The sequence below is a fragment of the Acinonyx jubatus genome, chromosome D4 (genome assembly GCF_027475565.1).
Source record: "Acinonyx jubatus isolate Ajub_Pintada_27869175 chromosome D4, VMU_Ajub_asm_v1.0, whole genome shotgun sequence".
In the NCBI taxonomy this organism is placed as follows: Eukaryota; Metazoa; Chordata; class Mammalia; order Carnivora; family Felidae; genus Acinonyx; species Acinonyx jubatus.
The window spans coordinates 33,457,669-33,481,695 of NC_069391.1; the positions used below are offsets into that span (position 1 = coordinate 33,457,669).

Consider the following 24,027-nt stretch of genomic DNA (forward strand, 5'->3'; position numbering starts at 1 on the left):
CCACAACTTTTTTGTGGGAGTCAGCTCTGCTGGTCCCAGGTTCAATAGTGCCAGGGATGGGGAGTTCACCACTTCTGAAGATAACTTATGAAATTCTTCCCTATGTACAAACAAGTCCTACTTCCCAGCTATTCTATCCAAGAAAATACCATGTCGCTTTTGGCATCTTTCATCTTCACACTGACGCCACCTGTGGTCACTAATATTTAGAGATTTCGGGGACCCTTCCTTGCCTACTGCATCTCTTGTTTCTGCGATTCCACTCTGTCAGGGAGCAGTGACTGTGATGTCAGCCTAGCAGAGGGTACACAGCGTGGTCCCTCTACCCTCTACTTGGCACGCCGAGTCTACCCACCCATGTCACACACAGGTGATTATCTTTTCTACGTGTCCCAACAGGAAGTGTGTTCCAGACACCCCCCCCCCCCCCCCCCCGCCGCAACTCTCTCCAACACGCGATCCAGTCCTCCACACAAAAGGCAGAGTTAAGACTCATGACCTCAGTGGCTCTTCCAGGTCTGAGCCTTACTAGTTCCTGCTCTGAGGGAAATCCAGCTGACGTTTACAGAGCTTCCTGGGCCACCCTTTTAACACTCCGAATGTCTGCCAGGACCTAGAGGCAACTGACTGGGTCCCTGTTGGAAACTAGATGCTCCACATTCTCAGCTAGAGCCCAAGTCAGGCCCATCCCTCCCTCCCTCCCAGACCCACATCCTGTTTCCAGGCCCCGGAATATCCCTCTACTACCATCCCATGTCTCTTCTTGCTAGGAAAGTCTCAGATATTTGCCTAAATGTCACCTTCTCTGCTGTTGTAGAGGAAAAGGTTATGGAATCGGAAACATTGATGATCTTCTCAAGGCTGCTTATAGGGAGAAATGAAGTAAACACTGGCCAGAAATTGATACTATCGCACTTCAATTCTTAGCACATCAATCTGATGCATTCTCTTTTACACATGAGTACAACCCAGGATTCCCACCCCACCCCACCCACACTTACGAACATCAGTGCCTTTCCAGAAACTGATTTGGGATCCACAGGAGAGGGAGGCCCTAAACTCTAAAGAAACTTCAAAAGGCTAATTATATGCATCTGGAAAGAGACTCAAGGATACACTTTGAAACAAGAAGTGATAGTGAACAACGTCAAAGAAATATGAACAAAGATTAGGAATCTGGAAATACATTTGAAAAGAACTGTTCATCTTAGCACTCATTCAAAAGAACAAAGGAGAGTCCGATATGGACTCCCTATGAAAGGGTCATGCGGTTGTTCAATGAAGCAGTGAGAATCTTTCTTGTTAGCTGGGTTTCATTATGGATTAGGGAAGGGCTGATTTCAGCATTACCACTGTATTAAAAAATCACCACAAGCTACAAATACACCAAGCCCCACACCCCCATCTCCCTTACCCAGCCCTATTCCCCACTCCCCCACCCCCACTGCACATAGCACCTTCTAACTTACCGTGATTTACTTACTATGCTTACGGTTTGCTGTGCATCTATCCCCATCTGAGTGAAGTTCCATGAAGAAATGTGGGCTGCTCACCGCTGAATCCCAGTACCTAAAGCAGGGCCTGGCACAGAGCAGAACCTCCATATTGATGAAAGGAATGAACATCATTTCTCTCTCTTCGCTCACAGATATATGCAGGCTTTTAACATTTCTCTGCCTGCAAGATGCTTGACCAACCCCTTCTCTGATGCCCACCAATCACTATACAGCTCACTGGATACAGAGGCCCAAGGCAGGGAGAGAATAAGGGCAACGGCGAAGAGACAGCTGGAGGTCAGGACGGAAGGGAGATTTGGGGTCATGTGGACTGGCTTTATAGGCAGGATGAAAGAAGGCTTAAAGAAGAGGGCCTTGTACAGTGAGCTTTCGCCCCTGTGTACCCACACAGCAGCTGGACAACAATGATTTGCTTTTGAGCCCACCTCCCCTTCTGGGCCAGCCAACATGAAGCAGAGACTGACATGTTTGCTCTTTGTATCCCTCCTACGGGATTGAGACAGGGCCTGGCCCAAAACTGTGTGTCTAGGGAGGAGGAGTAGATGAAAGCCAGGTTTCTGGAGACCATCACTCCTGCCCCACCTCCCCCGACAGTACGAGCAAGGCAATTCAGAATTCAGAGAACGGCACTTTATTTTAAGACTTGATTTTTTTGCCATGATTTTCTACCGATTCTTCCAGGATGGTGTCATCTTCTTCAACAGTGACCAGGACCTTCTTGCCCACCAGACTAAAGATGTCCTCAGGAGGGTAGCCTTTGGGCTCACCGACCTTCACAGTAAGCATGTCCAACGTTAGAACAGTGCCTTCTGGAATTTTCACTTTGGCCACCACGGACTTGCCCAGCTGTGGATAAAATTAAGACTCAGTGCCAGCCTCCCAGAAGTTAACTGGAACATGTTGTTTTATACCCAAGGTCCCTGACCAGTCTTCACAGGTACCCTGGGAGCAGGGACTTTGTTCTCCCACTGGTGCCTAGAACAGAACCTCACACAGAGTGGGGACTTAGCCAGTGTGGGGTGAACTTAGAGACTCAGAGAGGGGCCTTAACAATAAAGTGTAAAGGAAAGGGCTCAGATTATACAGCCAAACAGAACCAGGTCCAAATTCCCTTCAGGTGGGTACAAGCCGTGCCTGAGTTTCTCTGTAAGATGGGAAATAATAGTGCCTCCAGCATGTCAGACGACTACAAGAATTAGTGGTAATAATATATGTCATCTACCTGGAACATGCTCCCAGTACGTGAACATTATGATTTGTCATCATTCAGTTCAACATCTCATTTTAAACGCGGAGAAACTAAACTGAGATCCACAGAGGGCAGAAAACTTGGCCAAAGTTGCAAGAAACTGGGATTCTGACTCCTGGCCCACTGCTCTTAAGGGACACAAACCTTACAGCCACCATGCTCGGTAAAATAAGAATATGGAGAGCTCACAAAAGACCGAGTGTGCCGTTATTCAGTGGACGGGAAAAGGGGCCACCTACGAAGGGGCAGGCAGGACAGGCAGCCGAGGGGAATGAAGGGTACCAGAAGCTCATGACCAGCCTTTCTATGTCTTGTCCCTAAATGCTGTTGAACAAATCACTGCACCATGTGAGGGCCAAGGAGTCAATTCTAAAAGTAAGTGCCAGGACAAAAGGTCTGTCAGCGGATGTTATCCGATCACGCATCCCACTATCCATCGCTGTTTGCCCAGGGAGCCAAGAGGCTCAAAACCAAAGTAAGGGCGCAACTCTCCCGCATTTCTGGTGTGATTCTCTCTCCTTTTCTTCTGCAAGGCAGTGTGTTTCCTTTTACTGTTATTTTCATCTCCTGGTACTTCGCATCTTTAATTTGAGGGAGGCAATCAGGCCCCACTAGAATAAAAGATGAAAACGTTCTTCACGCATGCCTGGTGTTTGGTCTTTGCCTCGACCCAGACAGCCACAGCAGATCAGGAGCGGCTGCAGTCCTGGCAGCCCCAGGACACTGGGCTGTATGACTAGAGGCCAGGACAGGTCTAGGCCACAGCTTCCAAGAAGCCCAGGTGGTCAGCAAACCAGGCAGTCCTTGGCCTCAGCGTCCCCTCTGTCTGAAGGTCAATGCTGCACAGCTCACACTGCTCCTGAGGGAAGATTCGCGCACCCCCCCCGTCGCCAAACCCCTGCACCACACATGGCCCTGTCCATCTAGGGCCTCCTCCGTTTAGGGGTGCCTCCGTGTATCACAGGCCCTTCTCCCGGTGCCTCACGGAACCCCTCGGCCCAACTGTTTCTCAAGGCTTACCTACTCCAAGGGACCCCAGGCTTGACCACCCAGGTGCCTTCTACCCCCACCCCCTTACATCTCCTGGTGTCTACAGCACTGGCGCCACAAGCTTCAGAGACTTGGTGGGAAACCGTAACGTGATTCTAGGAGGCCGGAGAAACTGCTGAGGCTCCCTTAAGTGACAAGCTTCTCCTGCGGCTGATATGAGCCCAGAGACACTCAGACGGTCGGCCCGGGCTCAGGCAGGGTTGGTACTGACTCCACTGGCACATAAGCCCACTGCGGCCCCACTCAGAGGAGTGCAGCCTGGCAGAGTTGTGCAGAACCCACCTTCTCGTTGCAGGCCATCTCACAGGGCAGCAGCTGCTTGGTCGGGGAGCCCATGGCCCTTTCCACAAGGCGCACGGACCGCACCAGCTCGGCCAGCTCTCCAGGCTCCAGCGAGGCAGAGTGGTCACTCCCCTTCCAGGTCTTGTCCAAAGTTATGTGACGCTCCAAAACCTTGGCGCCCAGAGCCACTGCGGCCACAGATATCGCTATGCCTGTTTCGTGGCCAGAATACCCTATGGGAATGTCAGGAAAGAGCTTCTGATATTCCTTTAAAATAGAAAAAAAAGAGAAAAGGCTAAATTATGCATACAGTGCAGAGTCGGGAAGAGCTAGGTTGGAGTCCCTGTTGAGCTGCTCACTCTGTGCAACTACAGGCAAGATGCTGAGGCTCTCTGAGCTTCTCCTTCCTGGGATAATAGTGGTACCTGTCCAGGGCTGCTCCAGATGCACGAAAAGCACTCAGCGCGCTGGAATGCTGCCAAAATAATGGCTACCGTTATCAAGAATGCACTCCAGGAATGCTTCACGCCGCGCGAACCACCAGGAATAACAGAACTATGGCCGATTGCCGAAACTCATTCAAAAAGCAGCCGTCACATTTAATTAGCCTGAGCTGCTGAAAGCAAGTGTGCTGTATGCACACACATCGTCATCAATAATATATGCAGCCCAATCTCGAAACAATCCTTTGGTGGAAATGCTAAATAATTAACTAATCTGTGATCTAGAATTCACTGAATGTAACAAAAGACATTCGTCAAGTGAGTCTTGTCATTGAGGGTGACCAGAAAGCTTAAGAGTAGTAGGAAGACCCAGATGGGGTTTGATATAAGATTAGGGCAGCTGAGTGGCAAAGGCCCCGAAAACCAGGCTGTAGGGTGCATAATGAACACAGGAATGCAGGTGACAGGGTCAAACTGCTCTGACATGGTTGTACCGGGCCCGGGACGGGGCAAGCGGGCAACTGAATCCTCACTGTGCCCTGGTATCGAGAGAGGCCATGACGGCAGCCTGGGTGAGAATGGAAAGGGGCCACACTCCACAGAGAAAGAAAATCAAGGAAAATATCTGGAGTCTCAAACAGTAAACTGCCCATTATAGTGATCTCTGTGGGATGGGATTCCAAAGCACGTTTACTTTCTAGATTATGTTTTCAGAGCTGTTTGAGTTTTTTTTAAAAACCATGTTTAAATTTTTAAAATAACATGGTTTAGAGATAAGCTAGAAATGGAGAAAAAACCACCAACTGGGAGAGACACAAATTTAGGTAAAGAGACAGCAGTGTCCGTTTTCAAAAAAGGCTAATTTTTTTTTTTAAGTTAAATATGAAGACTGTGTAGCAACATGCACAAAAGTTTATACTCTCGTGGAAAAAGCCAGAATGTCAAATACTGTTACTAAAAGGAAAATCTAAAAGGACACTGGTTAATTGCAGTATCAAGATTAACTGTGTGTCTGTGTATATTTGCAATTCCACTAATATCACTACAGCGTTTTTGTATGATAATTACATATACATGTTTCTAATTAAGTGGAGCTTCAGGTGCCACGAGGCGAAAGCACGTAGGGATGGAGATGGCCTGAGACAACAAGAAACAAAGGGTTGTAGTCCCAGCTTTGCACCACGACGCTGTGAAAGCTCAGGCAAGAGTCCTTTTCCCTCTGGGACCGGATTTCACCATCTGTAAGATGACTGAGGTGGATAGACCAAATCCTGGGAGAGAGAAAGCTCCCTCAAGTCTGTCACTGTAACCCATCTGGGCCTCAGGGAGGCTCAGGATTATAGGTAGAAAACAACAGAGCTGGCAAGCAGCGCAGAGAAAGAAAAGCCAGAAGTTTCAAGAAGGTCTCCTACAACTCAGTATGAAGAAAACCGGACAGATATTTGTACACCAGTGTTCCTACCAGCATTATTCGCAATAGCCAAAAGGTGGCAACATCCCAAATGTCCATCGACGGACAGATGGGTAAACAACACGCAGTACATACGCACAATGGAATATTCTTCAGCCTCAACAAGCAGTGAAATACTGGCACACGCTACAATATGGATGAACCTCGCAGACATTATATTAAGTGCAAAAAGACAGACACAAAGGACACATATTGTAGGATTGCACTTAGATGAGGTCTCTACAGGAGTCAAATTCATGGAGACAGAAAGCAGAATGGTGGCTGCCAGGGGCCGGGGGTAAAGGGAATGGGGAGTTCGTGTTTAACTGGGACCGAGTTTCAGTTTGGGAAGATGAAAAAGTTCTGGAGATGGATGGCGGTGATGGTCGCACAACGGTGTGGATGTACTTAATGCCACTGAACTGTACACTTAAAAACAGTTAAAATGGGAAATCTTGTATCTTGCCACACACATAGACACCAAAGACAACGTACTAATAAAGGGTATGAACCAGCAGTTTACAGAAGAGGGACCTCTAATGGCCAATACACATGATACAGAAAATATAGAGAGGCAATTATGAGGACTCACACCTAAAATTTCATAGTGGGAAAAATTAAGATTGATTTTCAGAAAATTTAATTTATAATCACCCTATTTATATCTGCTTCCTTAACTGCACAGTCGGTTCTAATTTAATTCTGTAACTATGAGATTGTGAATGGAGGGTCAAATTACACGAAGCATGTCAAGATGGGTTAGAATTTTGGTTACAACAAAGGCCCCCTCTTTCCCACAGTAAATGACCCAAGAAAAGGCCCAGTCAGACAACGGCTTGCTCACCGTGATGATGCGTAGGTTGACGTCCTCGGGGGAGAGCGGGTACGCACTGGTACACTGGAGGAAGCAGAAGTTGGGGTTGAGGGGCTTCACAATCTGATAGACTTGCTTCATGGTGTCCATCGACTGCATCCCGCTGGAGATCACCATTGGGCGGCCTGAGTGACCCAACGCCAACACCATCATGACTTTCTCTTTAGGGGTTCTGACTGTCCCTCAAGCATACCCCAATTGCTGGTCTCATCATTCAAATGAACTCCACAGACATCTCTCCAACACTGTGCCAGCCGCTGCATGGTGAGAGGGGAGCTTGGTGGATTCTTGCCCTCAACCCAGAGGAAATGGAGACTCCCCTCACCCTCAATATTACTGTTTAGCAAAGTGAACTGAATCAAGGAGGCAGAGGAATTTCACACTCCTCAGAGAAAGGTGAGCATCTCATTGGGGTAAGAGTGTGCACAGCATGGTCGGGTGAGCACTGCCCCCGACTCGAGAGCAGATGTGTGAGCCCCGGAGCGGCCGCCTCCCAGCTATGTGGCCTCGCATGCCTCATCTATGAAGTAGTATGAAACATCAAAATCAAATAACCAACTTCAGTCCCAGGGCTGCTATGAGAATCAAACGAGATGATTCAGGTTGCAAACCCACTTTCCAAACCATAATGGAGGAGGGTAGATACTCTACAAGATCAAGACTATTTCTCAAAGTCAGAACTTCCTCTGTACTGCCATATCCTCAATTTCATATAAATCAACACAATAAAATAATTTTTAATTTTAAAAGTTCTTATCAAAACTGACTTATTCTTAATTTCTTTCAAGTCAGCACATGCAACTGTGGAAGTATATGCTAACTGAAAAGAGGTTTCTAAAGTCTGTCTTCAGGAGACTTCATTAGCGGGTTCTACTAAAGGAATAAAAATGGGAAGGTTTGGACTCCCTCATTTTAGGGCAAAAATTAAACACTTACCTTTTTTGGCGGTCTTTTCCAGATAAGGAAAATTGTTAGTGTCCCCAGATCCAACTTTGAAAAATGGAACATTCAGCTCATGCAGAAATTCAACTGCCATCTATAAAAACCAAAGAAGGAGCTCTTTCTCACCACCGTTCAAAATTACTGCCCTCGGGTCAGGCGAGGAGCCACAAACAGAAAACCCCCCCTGGTCTTGCCCAGCAAGAGGGACTCTCGCAACAACCTGAAAGCAGGCAAAGATGTGTTACCAGTCCTTTCATTCACATTCAAACCTTCTTTCATTCCTAGCCACCCATCCATCTGTCCAACAACACTGCATGCTGGCCTGTACTGGTGATGAGATCTGCCAAAGATTCAGACCCCAGGCGAGACGTCCCTTCCCAGGGGACCCAGGGAGTGTGTGTTGGTGGTATAGTGGTGAGAAGAGCTGCCTTCCAAGGGACCCAGGGCCCAGTGAACAACTGGAAAAGGGTTGAACAACCTAATCCTGACCCAGGAAACTGGGTGGCGAGAAAGTTGAATGGCTCCCAAAGGCCTCACCCTTTACTCAAATCCAAATAGCCAGGAAATGAGGCCATTTCAATCCTTGCCAAAAGCGGGGAAAAAATGAAGCATTTTATGGCCCAGGCCTGACATAGTGGTCCACAGCTGGCAGGGCCCATCAAACCCAAACCCTCTCAGCCCCAAACCATGCTGCCCACAGGAAAAACAAACCTCATCCACTTTTTTTGACACAACGTCACTGCTTGAGGTTACCTATGGAGGGCCCTTTACCATCGTTCACCTCCACTGGGATTCATCAGTAAGACTCAGCATCAGGAAACTGGCAAGTGTCAGTGAACGCTTGCTAAAGGAATCAGTGGGCCACAAGTTTTAAGAGTAAAAGTCTCAGTTGGTCATCAAATTACAAAAACCCCAAAAAACTACATTTTTTACTATTTTTAAAAATTGAAGTAGGAAATCAGAAGTGGGGAGAATCTATCTCAGAATGTTTCCCTATATCTAAGTTTGATCTATTGTAAAATGCTGCCTGGGTTTCAGAAGTAGGTTTGGAAGGCCTGATCAGCTACGTCACTGCTTCTCACACTTTAATATGGGACACCAATCTCCTGGGGATCTTGCTCAGATGAAACGCAAATTCTGACTCTGCTGGGTTAAGGTGGGGCCTGAGGGTCTGTGTTTCCATTAAGTTCTTGGGTAAGACCGCCGCTGCTGCTCCGTGAACCCTATTTTACAAGGAGCTAGGTCACCGTGCCTGAAAATCCAGAGGGCATAGGGTGGCCAGGAACAGCATGAGGTCATTCGGCCAGCAGGCGCTTTAGGTCAACTCGCTGCTGCTGCCTGAGCTTCCTTCCATCTTGTCTGCAGGTGACAAATTACTCCAATCACTGGCTGCAATCAGAGACTAACTTTCCTCATCTGTAAATCCTCTAATATCGTGAAGGTTACAGCCACCAGAAAGCCACACCCGGTGCGTAACCAGCCAGTGAACAGTTCAAAGGCAGTTCACAACCCCCTGGGTCCAAGAGACGCCATCCAGTGTGGTCTGAGTTCGACTCACTTCCAAGCCTGCTAAACTACCTGTACTGCGGTTCTCACGGTCTTCCCTCTGCTATATTTCTTCCTCACCTCTCTTCTCCCTTCCATGTTGTTCCACCTGGCCTCTCCTGCTCACGTGTCTCTCACACTGCTGACCAGCCCTATGATGGAGGATGAAAAACATTCCTTCTAAAGTGTTTATTGAACAAAGTTGACTTCCCCCACTTTTCTCATTCTATCTGGCAGATAGAGTGTTTTCTATTTTAAGAGGGAAAACCCTATGCTAAGTTTTCTTCTTTATAATGTTCAACTTCTAAGAGAAATGGCTCCTGATGAAAAAGCCCCCAAGGGCACAGAGGATGAGCCCACTCAGGAGAGGCACAGGGCAAGCAGGAGCGAGGAAAAACCAAATGCAGGAGAACACACTTCGCAGAAGCTTACCTACGAAGGCTGGAAAATCTGCTTGGAATTCTAGTTTTCAAGTGAAGAAAGGGGACAAATTCCTCTCCAAAGGGAAAGGGGCCTGTCTGCAGTCCTCCCGGAGAACCAGTCCCACCTAGCGGTCACTCCGAACACTGCCACTGTGGCTTCATCTCTGCAAAAAGGGTGCCAACCTCAGTAATGGGGAAGATCCTAGCCTTCCATCCTGAGGCTGTCTTGCCGTGCCCAGGCCCCCTGAGGCTAGGTTAGCACCGGTGCCACCTCCCCCCCACCCCCCCGTTCTCCAGGGACTCCCTGGCTTCCCCTAATCCTGCCCACCCTGCTGTCCATCCCCTTTTCATCTAGGGGTACAGCGAGGCCAGGCAGCCTCACATCTCCCTCCCACCCCGCAGCACAAAGGCTTTCAGTCTGTCTGGAAGGAATTCTGCTGACAAAACCTTCCCTGGGCATCCAGCTGGCTTAATACACAGAAAAGGGCCCAACCAGCAACCTGGTTTCAGTGAAATGCTGCACTGCCAGAGCTCCCTCTTACAGAGTCCCAAGAAATCACTTGTCTAGCATTTTATTTTTTTAATTCCAGTGCTTCCCAAACTTATTCAACTCAGAACCTTGCTTATTGGGGGGGGGGGGGAGGCTTTATTACCAAGAATTAATTGGTAATAATTATTATCAACGAGGATCGATAATGTGTGCCCACAGAGTCCCCTTTCTGCATCATGACCCACAGATCTGAGGGGTAACCAAAGCAAGAAGAGGAGTTGGGATTTTTCTAAAGCCCCTTCCCCTGCTCTCAGCTTTTGGATCCTGTGGAAAAGGAAAAAGCAGCCCAGAGTGATGAGTCGTGGAGAACGGGGTCCTGGCGAGCTGCCCAGCGTGACAGAATGATGAGAGGGGGGAAGCATGGGATGTGAGACTCCCCGTGGCCCTGTCAGAGTGCATCACGGCTTGGGCAGGGGGGTGCCCTGCTGGTGGAGGTGGCAAAGGAAAGAAGAGAGGAGGAAAGAGGGCGCCTCAAAGGGCACCTCTGCTAGGATGGGGCACCTGTGTGTGAGGGCAGCACGTCCTTCAGGAGCCACCTCGACCGTCATGGCCTCCATTTGCTTTCTCAATAGAACTCTCCATTTAGACCAAAGAAACTCTACTCATCTCAGCCCCATCCCACGAGCCTCTCTGCAGCTTTGGCCAGGTGCCCTGGTAGTTTTCTCAGCCTTAATAAAATTCCACGACACCACAACCTCTCCTCAGCATATGAAGAACACCTTGGGACAGCACAAAGAGTGGAGAAAACAGGCACGCCACAAATGGCTACTGTCCACAAGGAAGTTAAGGTGGGTAAATACTCAGAGCCACCTGCCAGGTAAACACAGAACAAGGGACCAACCTATTTCCAACAGCCAGGCAGACAGGACGTGCAGGTTCAGCAAAGGGACCTGGTAAGCAAAACAAATGAACTCTTGTAAAGGCTCTTAAGAATGCATTTCCCCTCACTGCCTTCGCCCAGGTCAGCCAGGAGGATCCTTGGGAACAAATGGCATTCCCAGGGCAGAGAAGCCTCTTTGTCTACACAGTGTGAAACAGAACAACCCCAAAGGGTTCTGCATAACAGAATGGCCATCATTCGGTGGATGCAGGTCTGGCACGGCCCTCGCACCCAACACCTCGCCACCGCCACGTGGGGCGGGCACCTTTATTATCCTGTTTTTACGGATGGGACACCTGCAGCTCAAAAAGGTCACATGAGGCACCTGAACCCACAAAGTGTCAACTTGAGAACCTGAACTCAGGCAGTGTGGCTGCAGAGCACGCGCTGCACACACACACACAGAAGGGCTTCCTGGGGAGCAGAGGGACAGGAACCGAAGGGAAAGGCTGAGAGGCAGATGCCGCCCACCAATCCCCGGGCTCTCCTCCATCTCCCCGGCTGCTCCTGCTTCTAGCTCCAAGCTACCTACGAGCGAACGATCTAAAGATCTAAAGAGGTGACTTTTCCCAGGCAGCCTCACAGATGCAAGGAGGTGCCCTCTCTCCTTCAGAGTCCACATCCTGGAGCTCACATGCCTGGCGACACGGACTGAGAAGGAAAGTCCTCATTCCAGGTGTAAGTGCCCTTAGGGACCTCTTCTCCGGCTGGGAGAGCCCCTGGACGGCAGCGGGTTCACACTCGAAAGGAAACAGAGACCCAGAGAGGGAAGGGTCTCCACAAGCTCACACTTGAGATCAACTCAGAGCAGAGTCAGGCTAAGAAGCCAGGCATCCTGACACTCGGCGCAGGTTGCCTACCTTCACCGTAGCTAATGTTTGCTAAGTGCTGGCTGTGTGCTATGCTGTATATCAACAATCAGGTTTCATCCTCACAACAACCTTGCAAGATGGGTTCAGGTACTAACCCTACTTAGCAGCCGAAGAAACAGGAGCACAAAGAGGTTCAACAACCTCCACACAGAATGACAGGCGGAACCACATTCAAACTCAAAATCTGACCCCAGAGTCCATGCACTTAACCATGAGATCAAACGGCCTGGGTATGTGACATTCGGCATGGGGTCTCAAAAGGTTTACACTCTTTAAAATTACTACGGACTCTACAGGGCTTTTGTTTATGTAGGTTCTAGCTACTTATATTTATTGAATTAAAATTAAAACTAAGGAATTTGGGCTTTTTTAACTTTAAACTTTTAATTTTGAGATAATTTAGCTTAACAGGAAGCTCTAAGAAATAATACAGAGAATTCCTATGTACGCTTCACCTAGTTGTCCCCTATGGTTGATATCTTGCAAAACTAGAACACAAAATCACAACCGGGAAATTGACATTGAGAAGAGTCTACCGATCTTACTCAGATTTCACCATTTTTACATGTATTCATTTGTGTGTGTGTGTATTTAATTTTATGCAGTTTTACCATGTGCACAGACTCACGACTACCAGTCACAATCCAAAACTGTGCCATCACTCCAAGTATCCCATGTATTACACTTTTACAGCCACATCCCCTTGCCTTCCTTCCCCTCCCTAACCCCGATAACCCTTCCTCTGCTCTCCACCTTTGTAATTTCGTCAGTTCAAGATTGCTCCATAAAATGAACGGTATAGTATGCAACCTTCTGAGACAGGCTTTTTCACTCAACGTAATACCCTGGAGATATATCCAAGCCACAACATGTATCAGCAGTTCACTCCTTTTTATGGCTGGAACCGTTCATTCACCTACCTACCAGAGAACTATCTGGGTTATTCTAGTTTGGGGGCTGTTACAAATAAAGTTGTTATGGACATGCATGTACAGCTTTCTATGTCAATGCACGTTTTCATTTCTTTTGGGAGAAATTACCAAATGACGCATGGCAAGCAACATGATGAGCACACATCTAGTTTGTGGTAGTGTTTTTTTCAGGTATGCAATAAATGGTTATTTTTTACTGAGATAAAATGGACACAGAGCAATGTATTAGTTCTGAGTGTACAACATGATTTGATATACATATATATTATGAATGGTTAGTTCAGTCATAACCCATCCCCACACATAGGTACAAAATTCTTTTACATGTCCGGTTTTATAAGAAACTACCAGTATCCTCTAAGTGAGTGAATTGTGATATGACACCATATGTGAATTGTATTAAAATAGAGTTGTTTTTAAAACAAGGAGACTACCAGGGCACCTGGGTGGCTCAGTCGGTTAAGCACCCGACTTCAGCTCAGGTCAGGATCTCGTGGTTCATGAGTTTGAGTCCCATGTCAGGCCCTGTGCTGACAGCTCAGAGCCTGGAGCCTGCTTGGGATTCTGTGTCTCCCTGTCTCTCTAGCCCTTCCCTGCTCGTGCTCTGTCTCTCTTTCTCTCTCAAAAATAAATAAACATTTAAAAAAAAAAAAAGGAGACTACCATATTATTTTCTAGAGTGATTATGCTGTTCTACATTCCCACCAGCTATGTATGAATGATCCATTTTCTCTGCGTCCTTCCCACCTTTGGTGTTATTGTCACTTTTTGCTTTAGCCAGACTCACAGCTATGTAAGCAAGACCACAATGTGGTTTAAAATTGAGAAATTTTTAAATCATAAGAATAGACAAGCACACACACACACAAAAAAGATGAATTGGACAGCATCATAATTAAAGATGTTTGTGCTTCAAAGGATATCATCAAAAAGTGAAAAGACGATCCAGAGAATGGAAAACATTTCCACAAATCTGTATCTGACTAGGGACTCCTATCTAGAATATATAAAGACAAATAACCCAATTAAAAATTGGCAAAGGATCTGACAGATATTCTTCCGAAGAAGGTATACAGATGGCTAATAGGCATATGAAAAGATGCTCAACATGATCAGCCATCAGGGAAATGCAAATCAAAACCACGACCAGATACTATTTCACACCTCCTAGGATATCTAGAATCAGAAAGTCAGATCATATCAAATGTTGGTGAGGATGTGGAGACACTGGAACCCTCATATACTGCTAGGAGGATTGTAGGTGCAGTCACTTTGGAAAAAAAACAGTCTGGCAATTGCTCACAAATTAAACACAGAGTTACCATATATCCTGGAGAGAAATGAAAACATGTCCCTAAAACCTGTACAGGAATGTTCACGGAAGCATTAGTCACGCTAGCCAAAAAGTAGAAACAATCCAAATGTCCATCAACTGACAAATGGGTAAATAAAAAGTAGTCTATATCCATAATACTGAATATTACTCATCAATAACAAGGAGTGAGGTACTAATACACGCTACAACACGGCCGAACCTTGAACACGTTACTATGTGAATGAAGCCAGACATGCAGGACCACATATTGTCTCGTTCTGTTTATATGCAATGTCCAGAAAAGGCAAATTTATAGAGACAGAAAGCAGATTAGTGGTTGCCTAGGCCTGAGGGAATTGGGGGGGATTGAGAAATGGCTGTTTACGGGTACATGGTAAAAAAGCGCCAAAATCAATTGCGGTGATAGTCACAACACTGTGAATATATGAGAAACAACTGGGGGCACCTGGGTGGCTCTGTCACTTGAGCGTCTGACTTCGGTTCAGGTCATGATCTCATGGTTTGTGATTTCAAGCCCTGCATGGGGCTCTGCACTGGCAGCTCGGAGCCTGGAGCCTGCTTCAGATTCTGTGTCTCTCTCTCTCTCTGCCCTTACCCACTCACTTGCTCACTTTCTCTCTCTTAAAAATAAACATTAAAAAAACAATAAAAACAAATGAATTGTAAAGTAAGCTTTAATTGGTGAATTGTATGGTCTGTGAAAAGAGCTGTTACTAAAACAGAGAGCATACAGCATACCTTTCCTCAGGTACTGCCAGCGGAATGGCGTCATCGAACATCATGCAGCTTCTGGAAAACTCCACTATACACGTGGGAGAGTATGACAGTGAAAAAGGCAAATCACATTTGAGTATCACTACGAAAATAGTCTGGACCTGGTGGAGCTTCTGAAAGGTCTCACGATTCCCCCACGGTTCCTGGACCACACTTTGAAAACTGCCGCCACACTCCTCCCGTTACTCTCATGTGTTATTGTTGGTCTCAGGTGTCACTGCTGCGGAATTCCCAAATGACCTTTCTTCCACTTCCCCCTTCTATGGACTCAATATTGGATACAGTCAGGTTTTAGGAAAACTGTCCTGGGGAAGCAATTATGTGGTGGAGGAGGGAGGCAAGTACATCCCCGAGACTAATTAGTTTTAACAAAAAGATCAGGCAGGACTCAGTCCTCCAAATGCCAGTGCTTCTTAAAGTAGCCACTCTGGGAAAGGCTGTGTGCTTATTGCAAAGACAACACTAGGGATCCAAAATATTTGTTGTAATCTTCTTTGGAAATTCTCTCCAGAGCTCTGTGGGCCCTACAGAAACAAACCTGCCCAATACTGACTCGTTACTAAGTCAATCAGACCAAAAGTTTCACGTTTAGCACAGGAAGGATGAGTAGTTTCCTGAACCCAAACCTGCCCTCTGAGGACGGGGGCTCAGTTGTCTCTGAGTGCCTGAGTCCTAGGGACTGCTAAAGGGCAATCCCAAAACGCCACGAACCCGCAGTAATGCGAAACAGGCATGTTATGAAAACAAATGTCACTTTCTAGGTGTGAGCTTCCTTCCACCAAGGCACCGACTAAGCAGGTACTGGCATGTACCAGGATCACTATGTCAGGATCTGAGTTCACAGTGAACACACAGACCTAGTCCTGCCTTGAGACGTGTGCTTTACACGTACGGTCTCACCAGTTCCAGAAAACAAGGCCTGCATGTTCTGTATTTTAATCAATGCATGGCCCTTTACTTAAGAGGAAACAGGCCCAGAGAGATGAAAGGAGAGTGTGGTCAGGCAGGAGGGCTCTGGAGTCGGCCTGGCTTAGCTGATCCGTAACTACTGACACCCTCCCTGTGAAATGAGGATAATAACTATCCTACCCGGGGCGCCTGGGTGGCTCAGTCGGTTGAGTGTCTGACTTCAGTTCGGGTCATGATCTCATGATTTGGGAGTTCAAGCCCTACATGGGCTGGCTGCTGTCAGCTCAGAGCTTGCTTTGGATCCTTTGTCCTCCTCTCTCTTCCCCTCCCTCATTCATGCTCTCTCAAAAATGAATAACTATTTTTTTTTAAAAATTGTCCTATCTGAAGAGGCTAAGAGGAGTAAATGAATTGATATTTTTAAAATACCTAGCACAGAACTTGGTACATTGTCAATACTCAAGAAATGTTAGCTAATAGTAAAACCAAAAACACACCCAAGTCTTTCAGATCCTAAAGCCCACATTCTTTCCTGCTTAAACTTTTTTAATTTACAGATCGTTTAAGAATCTGATAAAAACTATGTAAGTGATGAGTAACTAAATTCTACTCCTGAAATCATTATTACACTATATGTTAACTAACTTGGATTTAAATAAAATTTAAAAATTAATTAGAAAAAATCCACTAGGGCGCCTGAGTGGCTCAGTTGGTTAAGAGGCCGACTTCAGCTCAGATCATGATCTCAACATTCATGAGTGTGAGTCCCATGTCGAGCTCTATGCTGACAGCTCAGAGCCTGGAGCCTGCTTTGGATTCTGTGTCTCCCACTCTCTCTGCCCCTCCCCAACTCGTGCTCTGTCTCTCTCTCAAAAACGAACTATTAAAAAAGACCAAACAAAAAAAACTCCACTAACCCTTTTTGTTTGGCTCATTCATTTATTCCTTCAACAAGTATTTCCCAACCACCTGCTGCACACCAGGCACCAGGGATGCTGTGGGGCTCGGAGTTTAGTAGGGAGGAGTTAACACACAAGAGTACACAAGAGTACACACACAAGAGTACGCAATTACAAGAGTACCAGAAGAATACATCTGGAGGGGCCTGAATCAAGCCAGTGAACAGGAAGAATTCCCAGAGGAAGTGCTCTTTAAACTGGGATCAGAAAGGGGCGCCTGGGTGGCTCAGTCGGTTGAGTGTCCGACTTCGGCTCAGGTCATGATCTCATGGTCTGTGAGTTCAAGCCCCGCATCAGGCTCTGTGCTGACAGCTCAGAGCCTGGAGCCTGTTTCGGATTCTTTGTCTCCCTCTCTCTCTCTGCCCCTCCCCTGTTCATGCTCTGTCTCTCTCAGTCTCAAAAACAAATAAAACATTTAAAAAAAGTTTAAAAAAAAAATAAACTGGGATCAGAAAAATGCCCAGCAACCTCTTTAGGAACATTTTCCATAAAAAAATCTCTCCCCTTGTCCCCAGGAAAGCTTTTGGGCTTAGAGACTCTCAGGCCATCAACATCAAGGCGGCGAAGAGCAAGGGAGATGCCCAAAGGCTCTGCTGAGCTCTGCAAAGCCACACACACCTGCACGGATGCCCAGGCAGAACTGAAGGACCAGAGAAAACACATGGTACCACACATCAGATCTGCCTTCAAGACCCATTTCCCAGCTGTGTGACTTTGCACAAACCTCCCAGCCCCTCAGAGCCTCTATTTCTTCATCTGCAGAGTGGGGCACAGTAGGGATAAAATATATTTACTGGACGGGAAGATGCTCTGTAAGCCGTAACACATAACTCAAAAGTAGAAAATTATGATTATCAAATGCACAACTGGAGCTGAAGTATGTCATGCTTATGAAAGCTGCAAATTAAGGGATGAATTTGGGCCACAGAACTAAAGCCTGGATGTGTCATTTCCCACAGATGCCTAGGTTCTCTGCCTCCCCACCCTTGTTAAAACTACCAACAGGTGGGGCGCCTGGGTGGCTCAGCTGATTAAGCGTCTGACTCTTGATTTTGGCACGGGTCACGATCTCAAGGTTCGTGAGTTCAAGCCCCACATTGAGCTCTGCACTGACTGTGAGGAGCCTGCTTGCGATTCTCTCTCTCTCCCTCTGTCTCTGGCCCTCCCCTGCTCATGCTCACTTGCTCGCTCTCTCAAAATAAATAAACATTAAAAAAAAAAAAACTACCAACAGCCTACGCTAGACTTCCGTTTCTTTTCAGCTCAATTTGCAGCCCTGTTTTGGGGTTGGAACAGTGGCACAAATGGTCAGAGAGGCCCACAGAATGAAATGGAAGTGTTTCAAATATTCTGATCAACTGAAAGAATTCCAGATGTTTCGAGTCATAAAAATGCTCATAGGTTTCATCTAATGATCCATGTCTGCAAAGCTATCCCAAGGAAACAACACAAAACACAGAAAAACGATGTCCACGTCCACGTCCAGCATTATTTATAAGCACAAAGAACTGACCCACATGTCCAAAAGTAGAGAAACGGTTAGGTACATTATAAATCCTCAAAAGAAGCACTGTATTGCTATTAAAAATTTTAAGCACAAGATGTGGGGATTTATATGTCAATTATATCTCAATAAAGTTGGAAAAAAGAAAAAACAAGATATGGGTAAAAGCTGGTGATATAATGGTAAATGGGAAAAGCATGTACAACTAAATATTCACAAATGTAGCAACCAGGCAATGAAACATGTATATAAAAGACTTCAGGAGGAAATCTACAAAGAGAACCACCCTATAGGGATTATGGGTCAGTTTTCTAAACTTTCTGTGATTATCTATTATTTTTACAATTACAGTTTTTACATTCAAAAAAGAATTCATGAAAGAATCTCACAGAGGCAGGTCACAAAGCAGATGGGACCTGAGACTTGGCACCAGCTGGACTTTTCCAGGATGTCAGCATGCCATTCTGTGAGCAACTCAGGATGACACCAATGTCCCCCATCCAAATCACCGAAGGCCACTCAGCAAGTGCCAGACCCCTATCAGAATGGAGGTTTCCTGATTCCTAGTCCAGGCCATTTTCCACTGGGAGAAAACTGGTCTGGCACGGGTCTCCCACAAGCTTTGAGGGACTCAGGGATTCCGGTGTGGCTGCCCCCCACTCCCAAAGACAACTGGTTTGGAAACTTCTGGTATTCCTCCCACAAAACCTCACTGGGCCTCTGCTCCCATTGGGTTCCCATTTAGTGGGGCATTGATATGGTTAATGTGATGGGGAACTCTAGGTCCAGAAAGCACAAAAGTCTCAAGCAAGGGCTGGAGCCGACTCTAGGCCAAAAGCCACCAGGCCGCCTGCTGTCCCCTGGGTCTGCTAAAGTGGTAAGTAACAGAGTGGGAATCATGAGGACTCACCTCATCCATTCCTGAGGCAGTGAAGAAGATGCCAATCTCCTGGGCGTATCTCTGCAGCTCCCTGTACTGGGCATGGCTGAACTCCAGGTGGCGCTTGTGCTCCCCATACGTCTTCCCCCAGGAATGCTTCGACGTGTAGGGCCTCTCCAAGGCTTTCCGATTAAACTTGTACTCCAGCTCACTCTTCTGGAACTTGGCACAATCGGCCCCACACTCCTGCAACACACAACAGGGCTCCTTCAGTGACTTGTCCTGGATTCTCACACAGGAGAGAAATGTTGGGGCAACTGCTCTGACATCAGTAACTTTAAATATAAAGATTGACCGAGGGGCACCTGGGTGGCTCAGTCGGTTGCGTGGTTGAGCATCAGACTTCGGCTCAGGTCATGATCTCGCGGTTCGTGAGTTCGAGCCCCACATCGGGCTCACTGCTGCCAGCCTGCCGGCACAGAGCCCGCTTCGGATCCTCTGTCCTCCCTCTCTCTGCCCCTCCCCTGCTTGTGCTCTTCCATAAATAAATAAATAAATAAATATTTAAAAAAAAATAAGGTTGACTGACAGTGGCAAAAGGGGCAGAAGGAAGAAAATCTTGAAACAAAGGCTGGGGATGGAGCTTCCCCCTATTTTTCCCCCTTAAAATGCAAAAAGGAAAAAATGAAGGCTTTTTAAATTTTATTTTATATTAGAATATTGAAAATAATTCAAGAGCTAAAGAAGATTTTAAGTTGGGTAACTCAGCAGAGGATAGCAAAATGAGCCCTAGGCCAGAATTGAGGGGAAGTCAGAATCTGCTAACGCTTGGAGAAATCACTTCCTGTCTCTGGACTCGGCGTCTCCATCTACATAAACAGCAGCTCTGGGCCAGCTCCAGGACCCTTCACCGTTCTGAGGAGCCCCTTACGGGGCAGGAAACAGCTCTGCTTTAGCTGTTTTGCACTTGTGCGTTTTGCATGGCATCTTGTTTGAACAAGAGGTTCTGGAGCAAAAAGCAAACAAACAAGACTTAGAACTAAGTTCCAGTCTTACTGAACAGAAACTATAACATAAAATCTGGACTGTCCGACTCTAAAAGTCATAATTCTATTGCCACACAGCCCCCAAGCTCTTAAAATTGCTTTTAAAAACTACTCAATAGAAAGATGAAGGAAAACCCTGTGAAGTCTCAACTCACGGACACTTAGGGAGACAGAGTTATTCACACTGCTGAAAACCTCAGCTCCAGAAATATCTGTGCTAACAGTTCTGCTCCCACTCCTGGAAAGACCACAAGATGGCATGGTCAGGAAGATTCAAAACACAGAACTGAAAGTGACCTTGGGCAACAGAGCTCTCATTGTCCACAGGAAGATCCCCAGGCCCAGAGTGATCCGAGTACAGCTGCACAGCGAGTCTCTGGCTGGACTGGACAGACTGCTTCCCTAAGGCTGCAGGACAGGTCTGTCTCCTGGCTCACGACTGCAACCTGACTGTAACCTGGATCTCGCTGCGACAGCCAGGCCTCCAGCAAGCTAGGGGGTAGGGCCCCACAGAGCGCTGCTTCCTGCCTCCTTTGCTTCTCAGCTCTACCTCAAGGAGTGGACTTACCTTCAAGAAGTGAAATAGCTTGTCTGCTCTGGGCAAACGTTTCCTTTACAGCAAGATGAGAAAAGTAAGTGGCAGAGACTACTAAACACAAGAGGTCAGAGAAAGTTCTACCACATTCCACAAGACAGCAGTTGTAGGAGGAGGAGAGCAGGGTCTTCCTCTGCTTTCCTCAGCTTCTTTCCTAAAACTGAGCGACGTCTTTTAACTGTTTAATTCTATGGTGAACTCCAGGTTCAGAAAACACAATCCCCGTCCCTGTTTTACTAAAATGTTGATGGTTTCTCTGTTCAAGGTTTTATGGATTCTCTCCTGGCAAATGACAAGCGGCAGAACTCCAGACGGGCCAAGGTGTGATGCTCCATTTGCAGCAAAATTTGGCAATTAAAAGTACATTCAATTAGGCAACCTCTAATTATAATACATTTATATTTTATATATAGCATATAATTACAATAATATTTTGCTGTAAGAAAACAAAAATAATTGAATGAACTCAACTTTTAATATTGCAAATAGATTCGTTTCATGGTCTGAGCAACTCTGGGTAACTAAACATGGAATGTGACTTTATTTGGCAACAAAGACTTAAAAAAATCCTAAAATACAAAAGATTTCAAAAGATTCCACTACTGTAAATTTAAACACAAAAACAAGCACACACTATGAAACAAGTGACACTGAAGCTTAGAGAGGAGGAGTCACCCGCCCAAGAATATTCAGCTAGTAAATGGTTCTCTTGACTCCAGTCCAGTGTTCTTTCCACTACACCAAAGCCTCAACCTCTTCATTCTCCCCCGTCCCAAAACTAACCTCCAAAATTAAAAGAGCAGGAAAACAACAACAACAACAACTCTGTTTCTTTCCATGGCCTCAACATCTCTTAGGTATTTTTACAACTTTAGCATTCAGAGGTCACATCTCCACAAACAGGTTGTTCCCTAAATTAAGAGCAGGAATTTTCCCCCTAGAAAACAATGTTATAGCACAAAAGCTAGAGCCCTCTGGCTAGGAGCAAAGCTATGCAATGTAACATTTACTAGCTGTGTGCCCTTAGGCAAGTCATTTCTCTGAGCCTTTAAAATGAGACCAACATGGGCACCTAGGTGGTTCAGTAGGTTGAGCAACCGACTTCGGCTCAGGTCATGATATCGCAGTCTGTGAGTTCGAGCCCTGCGTGGGGCTCTGTGCTGCTGACAGCTCAGGGCCTGGAGCCTGCTTCATATTCTGTGTCTCCCTCTCTCTCTGCCCCTCCCCCACTCACACTCTGTCTCTCTCTGTCAAAAATAAACATTAAAAAAATTTCTTTAATGAGACCAACAGCATCTACCATGTATATTGTATTGTGGGAATGAAATGAGATGGTGCATTTAAAGCATTTAGCCCAGTATCTGATAGGGTAAGCACTCAAAAACATCAGCAGTTGTCACTCTTTAAAAGTGTTTTTTATGGGGACCCCTGGGTGACTGAGTCAGTTAGCATCTGACTCTTGATTTTGGTTCAAGTAATGATCTCACAGTTCGTGAGTTCGAACCCCACATGGGGCTCTGCGCGGATGGTGCAGAACCTGCTTGGGATTCTCTCTCCCCTCTCTCTCTGCCCCCTACCCCGCTTGCTGTCTCTCTCAAAAACAAATAAATAAGCTTAAAAGAAACTGTTTTTATGATTCAGTAGACTTCCATAAAAGCAGAGTTACTCTGCAAAGAAGAGTAAGGGAAAACCTAATCACAACTGATGACATCAGGTGAACAGCTTTGACTGAAGGGAAGAGGAAAAAAAACCAGATGCAGTGAGCAATCTCTAAACCAAGGAATCACAGTGCAGACCTCATGCTGGGGGCTAGAATCACAATGAAAACACCACAGTCCCCCCACTCAAGTGTCTCACAATCTAAGACAAGACAGAAAGAAACTTAGACAATGGCAATGCAATCTGGTGGGAACAAGGATAGGGGCCCATCCTTGAGGGGAAGGGTTGGAAAAAGCATCCAAGTAGATCTGTACAGAGGTAGAAATTTGCCAAGAGGGAGCAGTTAATAATATGCATAAACCTCCTATCGCTACATTTATTGAGTCCTCTGTGCCAAGTACTGTGCTAACAGCTTAACATAAATCATCTCATTTGATCCTTACCACTCTGAGGTTAAGTACTATTACCAAGCCGATTTTCAAATGATGAATCTGAGGATCACAGAGGTTAAGTAATCGTTATCCCATGTTCACACAGCTGATAAGTGGTGGCGTCCAAATTTGAACCCAAAGTCCTAGCATTTTAACCCTTTCATATTCCAAACACAAAGAATGGCAAGTGAGAGAGACCAAAGCAACTTCCAGGAACTTTTTGAACTTCCTGGAAGTAATTCACTGTCGCTGAAAGATATCAGAGATGAAAAATGATAGGCAGGAAGGAACCAGGTCATTAAGGTCTTGAAGTCTATGTTAAAGGGTTTCGACTCTACCCGCGGCCAACGGGGAGCCCCTGAAGTTGTGAGGCAGGGGTATGACCTGATCAAACCTGTGTTTTAGAAAGATCACGGTGCCATCAGAAGGGAGTTAGGTCGGGTTAGGAGGCAACTGCTGTAATGCAGTCAGGAGCGTGGAGAGGGATGAGAATTCCAAAGATTCAGAAACGCAACTGCAAGCTGGACGCCAGGTCGCACACGGTGCACCGAGAGGCACAGGAACGTGGTCCGGGTTCCCCGCCGACAGCTCTCCCGCGGCCCCGCCCCCGATCCCCGCCCTCTATTTCGCGGGCTCTGCCCTTACCTTGGCCGTGCGGATCATGCGCTTGGCCACGTCCAGGTCGCCCTGGTGGTTCTGGCCGATCTCGGCAATGATGAAGCACGGGTGCTGCCCGCCCACCCAGCGCCCGGGACACAACTCCAGTTCCAGCGGCATCGCGGCGGCTTGCGCTCCGGCGCCGCACTGCCCGCCGGGAGTCCGGTCCGCAGCCCAGCGGGGACCACAAGCCTGCCCAGGCACGTCAGCTCCGCCACGTCAGCCCGCCGCCGCGCAGCCAATCCGCGGGCCCCACCTCGATCCCGCCA

The 24,027-nt window shown here is 46.8% G+C and overlaps 1 protein-coding gene across 2 annotated transcripts; it reads right to left on the bottom strand.

Annotated features, from left to right (window-relative positions):
• Positions 1-2,132: 2,132 nt before the first annotated feature.
• NANS (N-acetylneuraminate synthase) lies at positions 2,133-23,968 on the bottom strand. Of its 2 annotated transcripts, none has more exons than XM_015079471.3 (6): positions 23,747-23,966; positions 19,401-19,616; positions 7,802-7,901; positions 6,836-6,990; positions 4,099-4,365; positions 2,133-2,363 (listed from the first exon to the last, which is right to left on the bottom strand). In XM_015079471.3, the coding sequence occupies exons 1-6, from the start codon at positions 23,876-23,878 to the stop codon at positions 2,154-2,156; spliced, it is 1,080 nt and encodes a 359-aa protein (XP_014934957.1). In that variant the 5' UTR covers positions 23,879-23,966; the 3' UTR covers positions 2,133-2,153. The 2 variants fall into 2 exon arrangements, with proteins under 2 accessions (XP_014934957.1, XP_026895318.1); XM_027039517.2 differs by lacking the exon at positions 2,133-2,363 and adding an exon at positions 2,371-3,377 and having other exon boundaries at positions 23,747-23,968.
• Between the last annotated feature and the right edge of the window lie 59 nt (positions 23,969-24,027).

Bases quoted from the DNA above. Each gene is read 5' to 3' on its own strand.
- NANS (XM_015079471.3), bottom strand. From the start codon at position 23,878: ATGCCGCTGGAACTGGAGTTGTGTCCCGGGCGCTGGGTGGGCGGGCAG. The intron at 19,617-23,746 runs GTAAGGGCAGAG...TGTGTGTTGCAG, and splicing joins GCATGATCCGCACGGCCAAG to GAGTGTGGGGCCGATTGTGC. The intron at 7,902-19,400 runs GTGAGTCCTCAT...TGGTTTTTATAG, and splicing joins CTGCCTCAGGAATGGATGAG to ATGGCAGTTGAATTTCTGCA.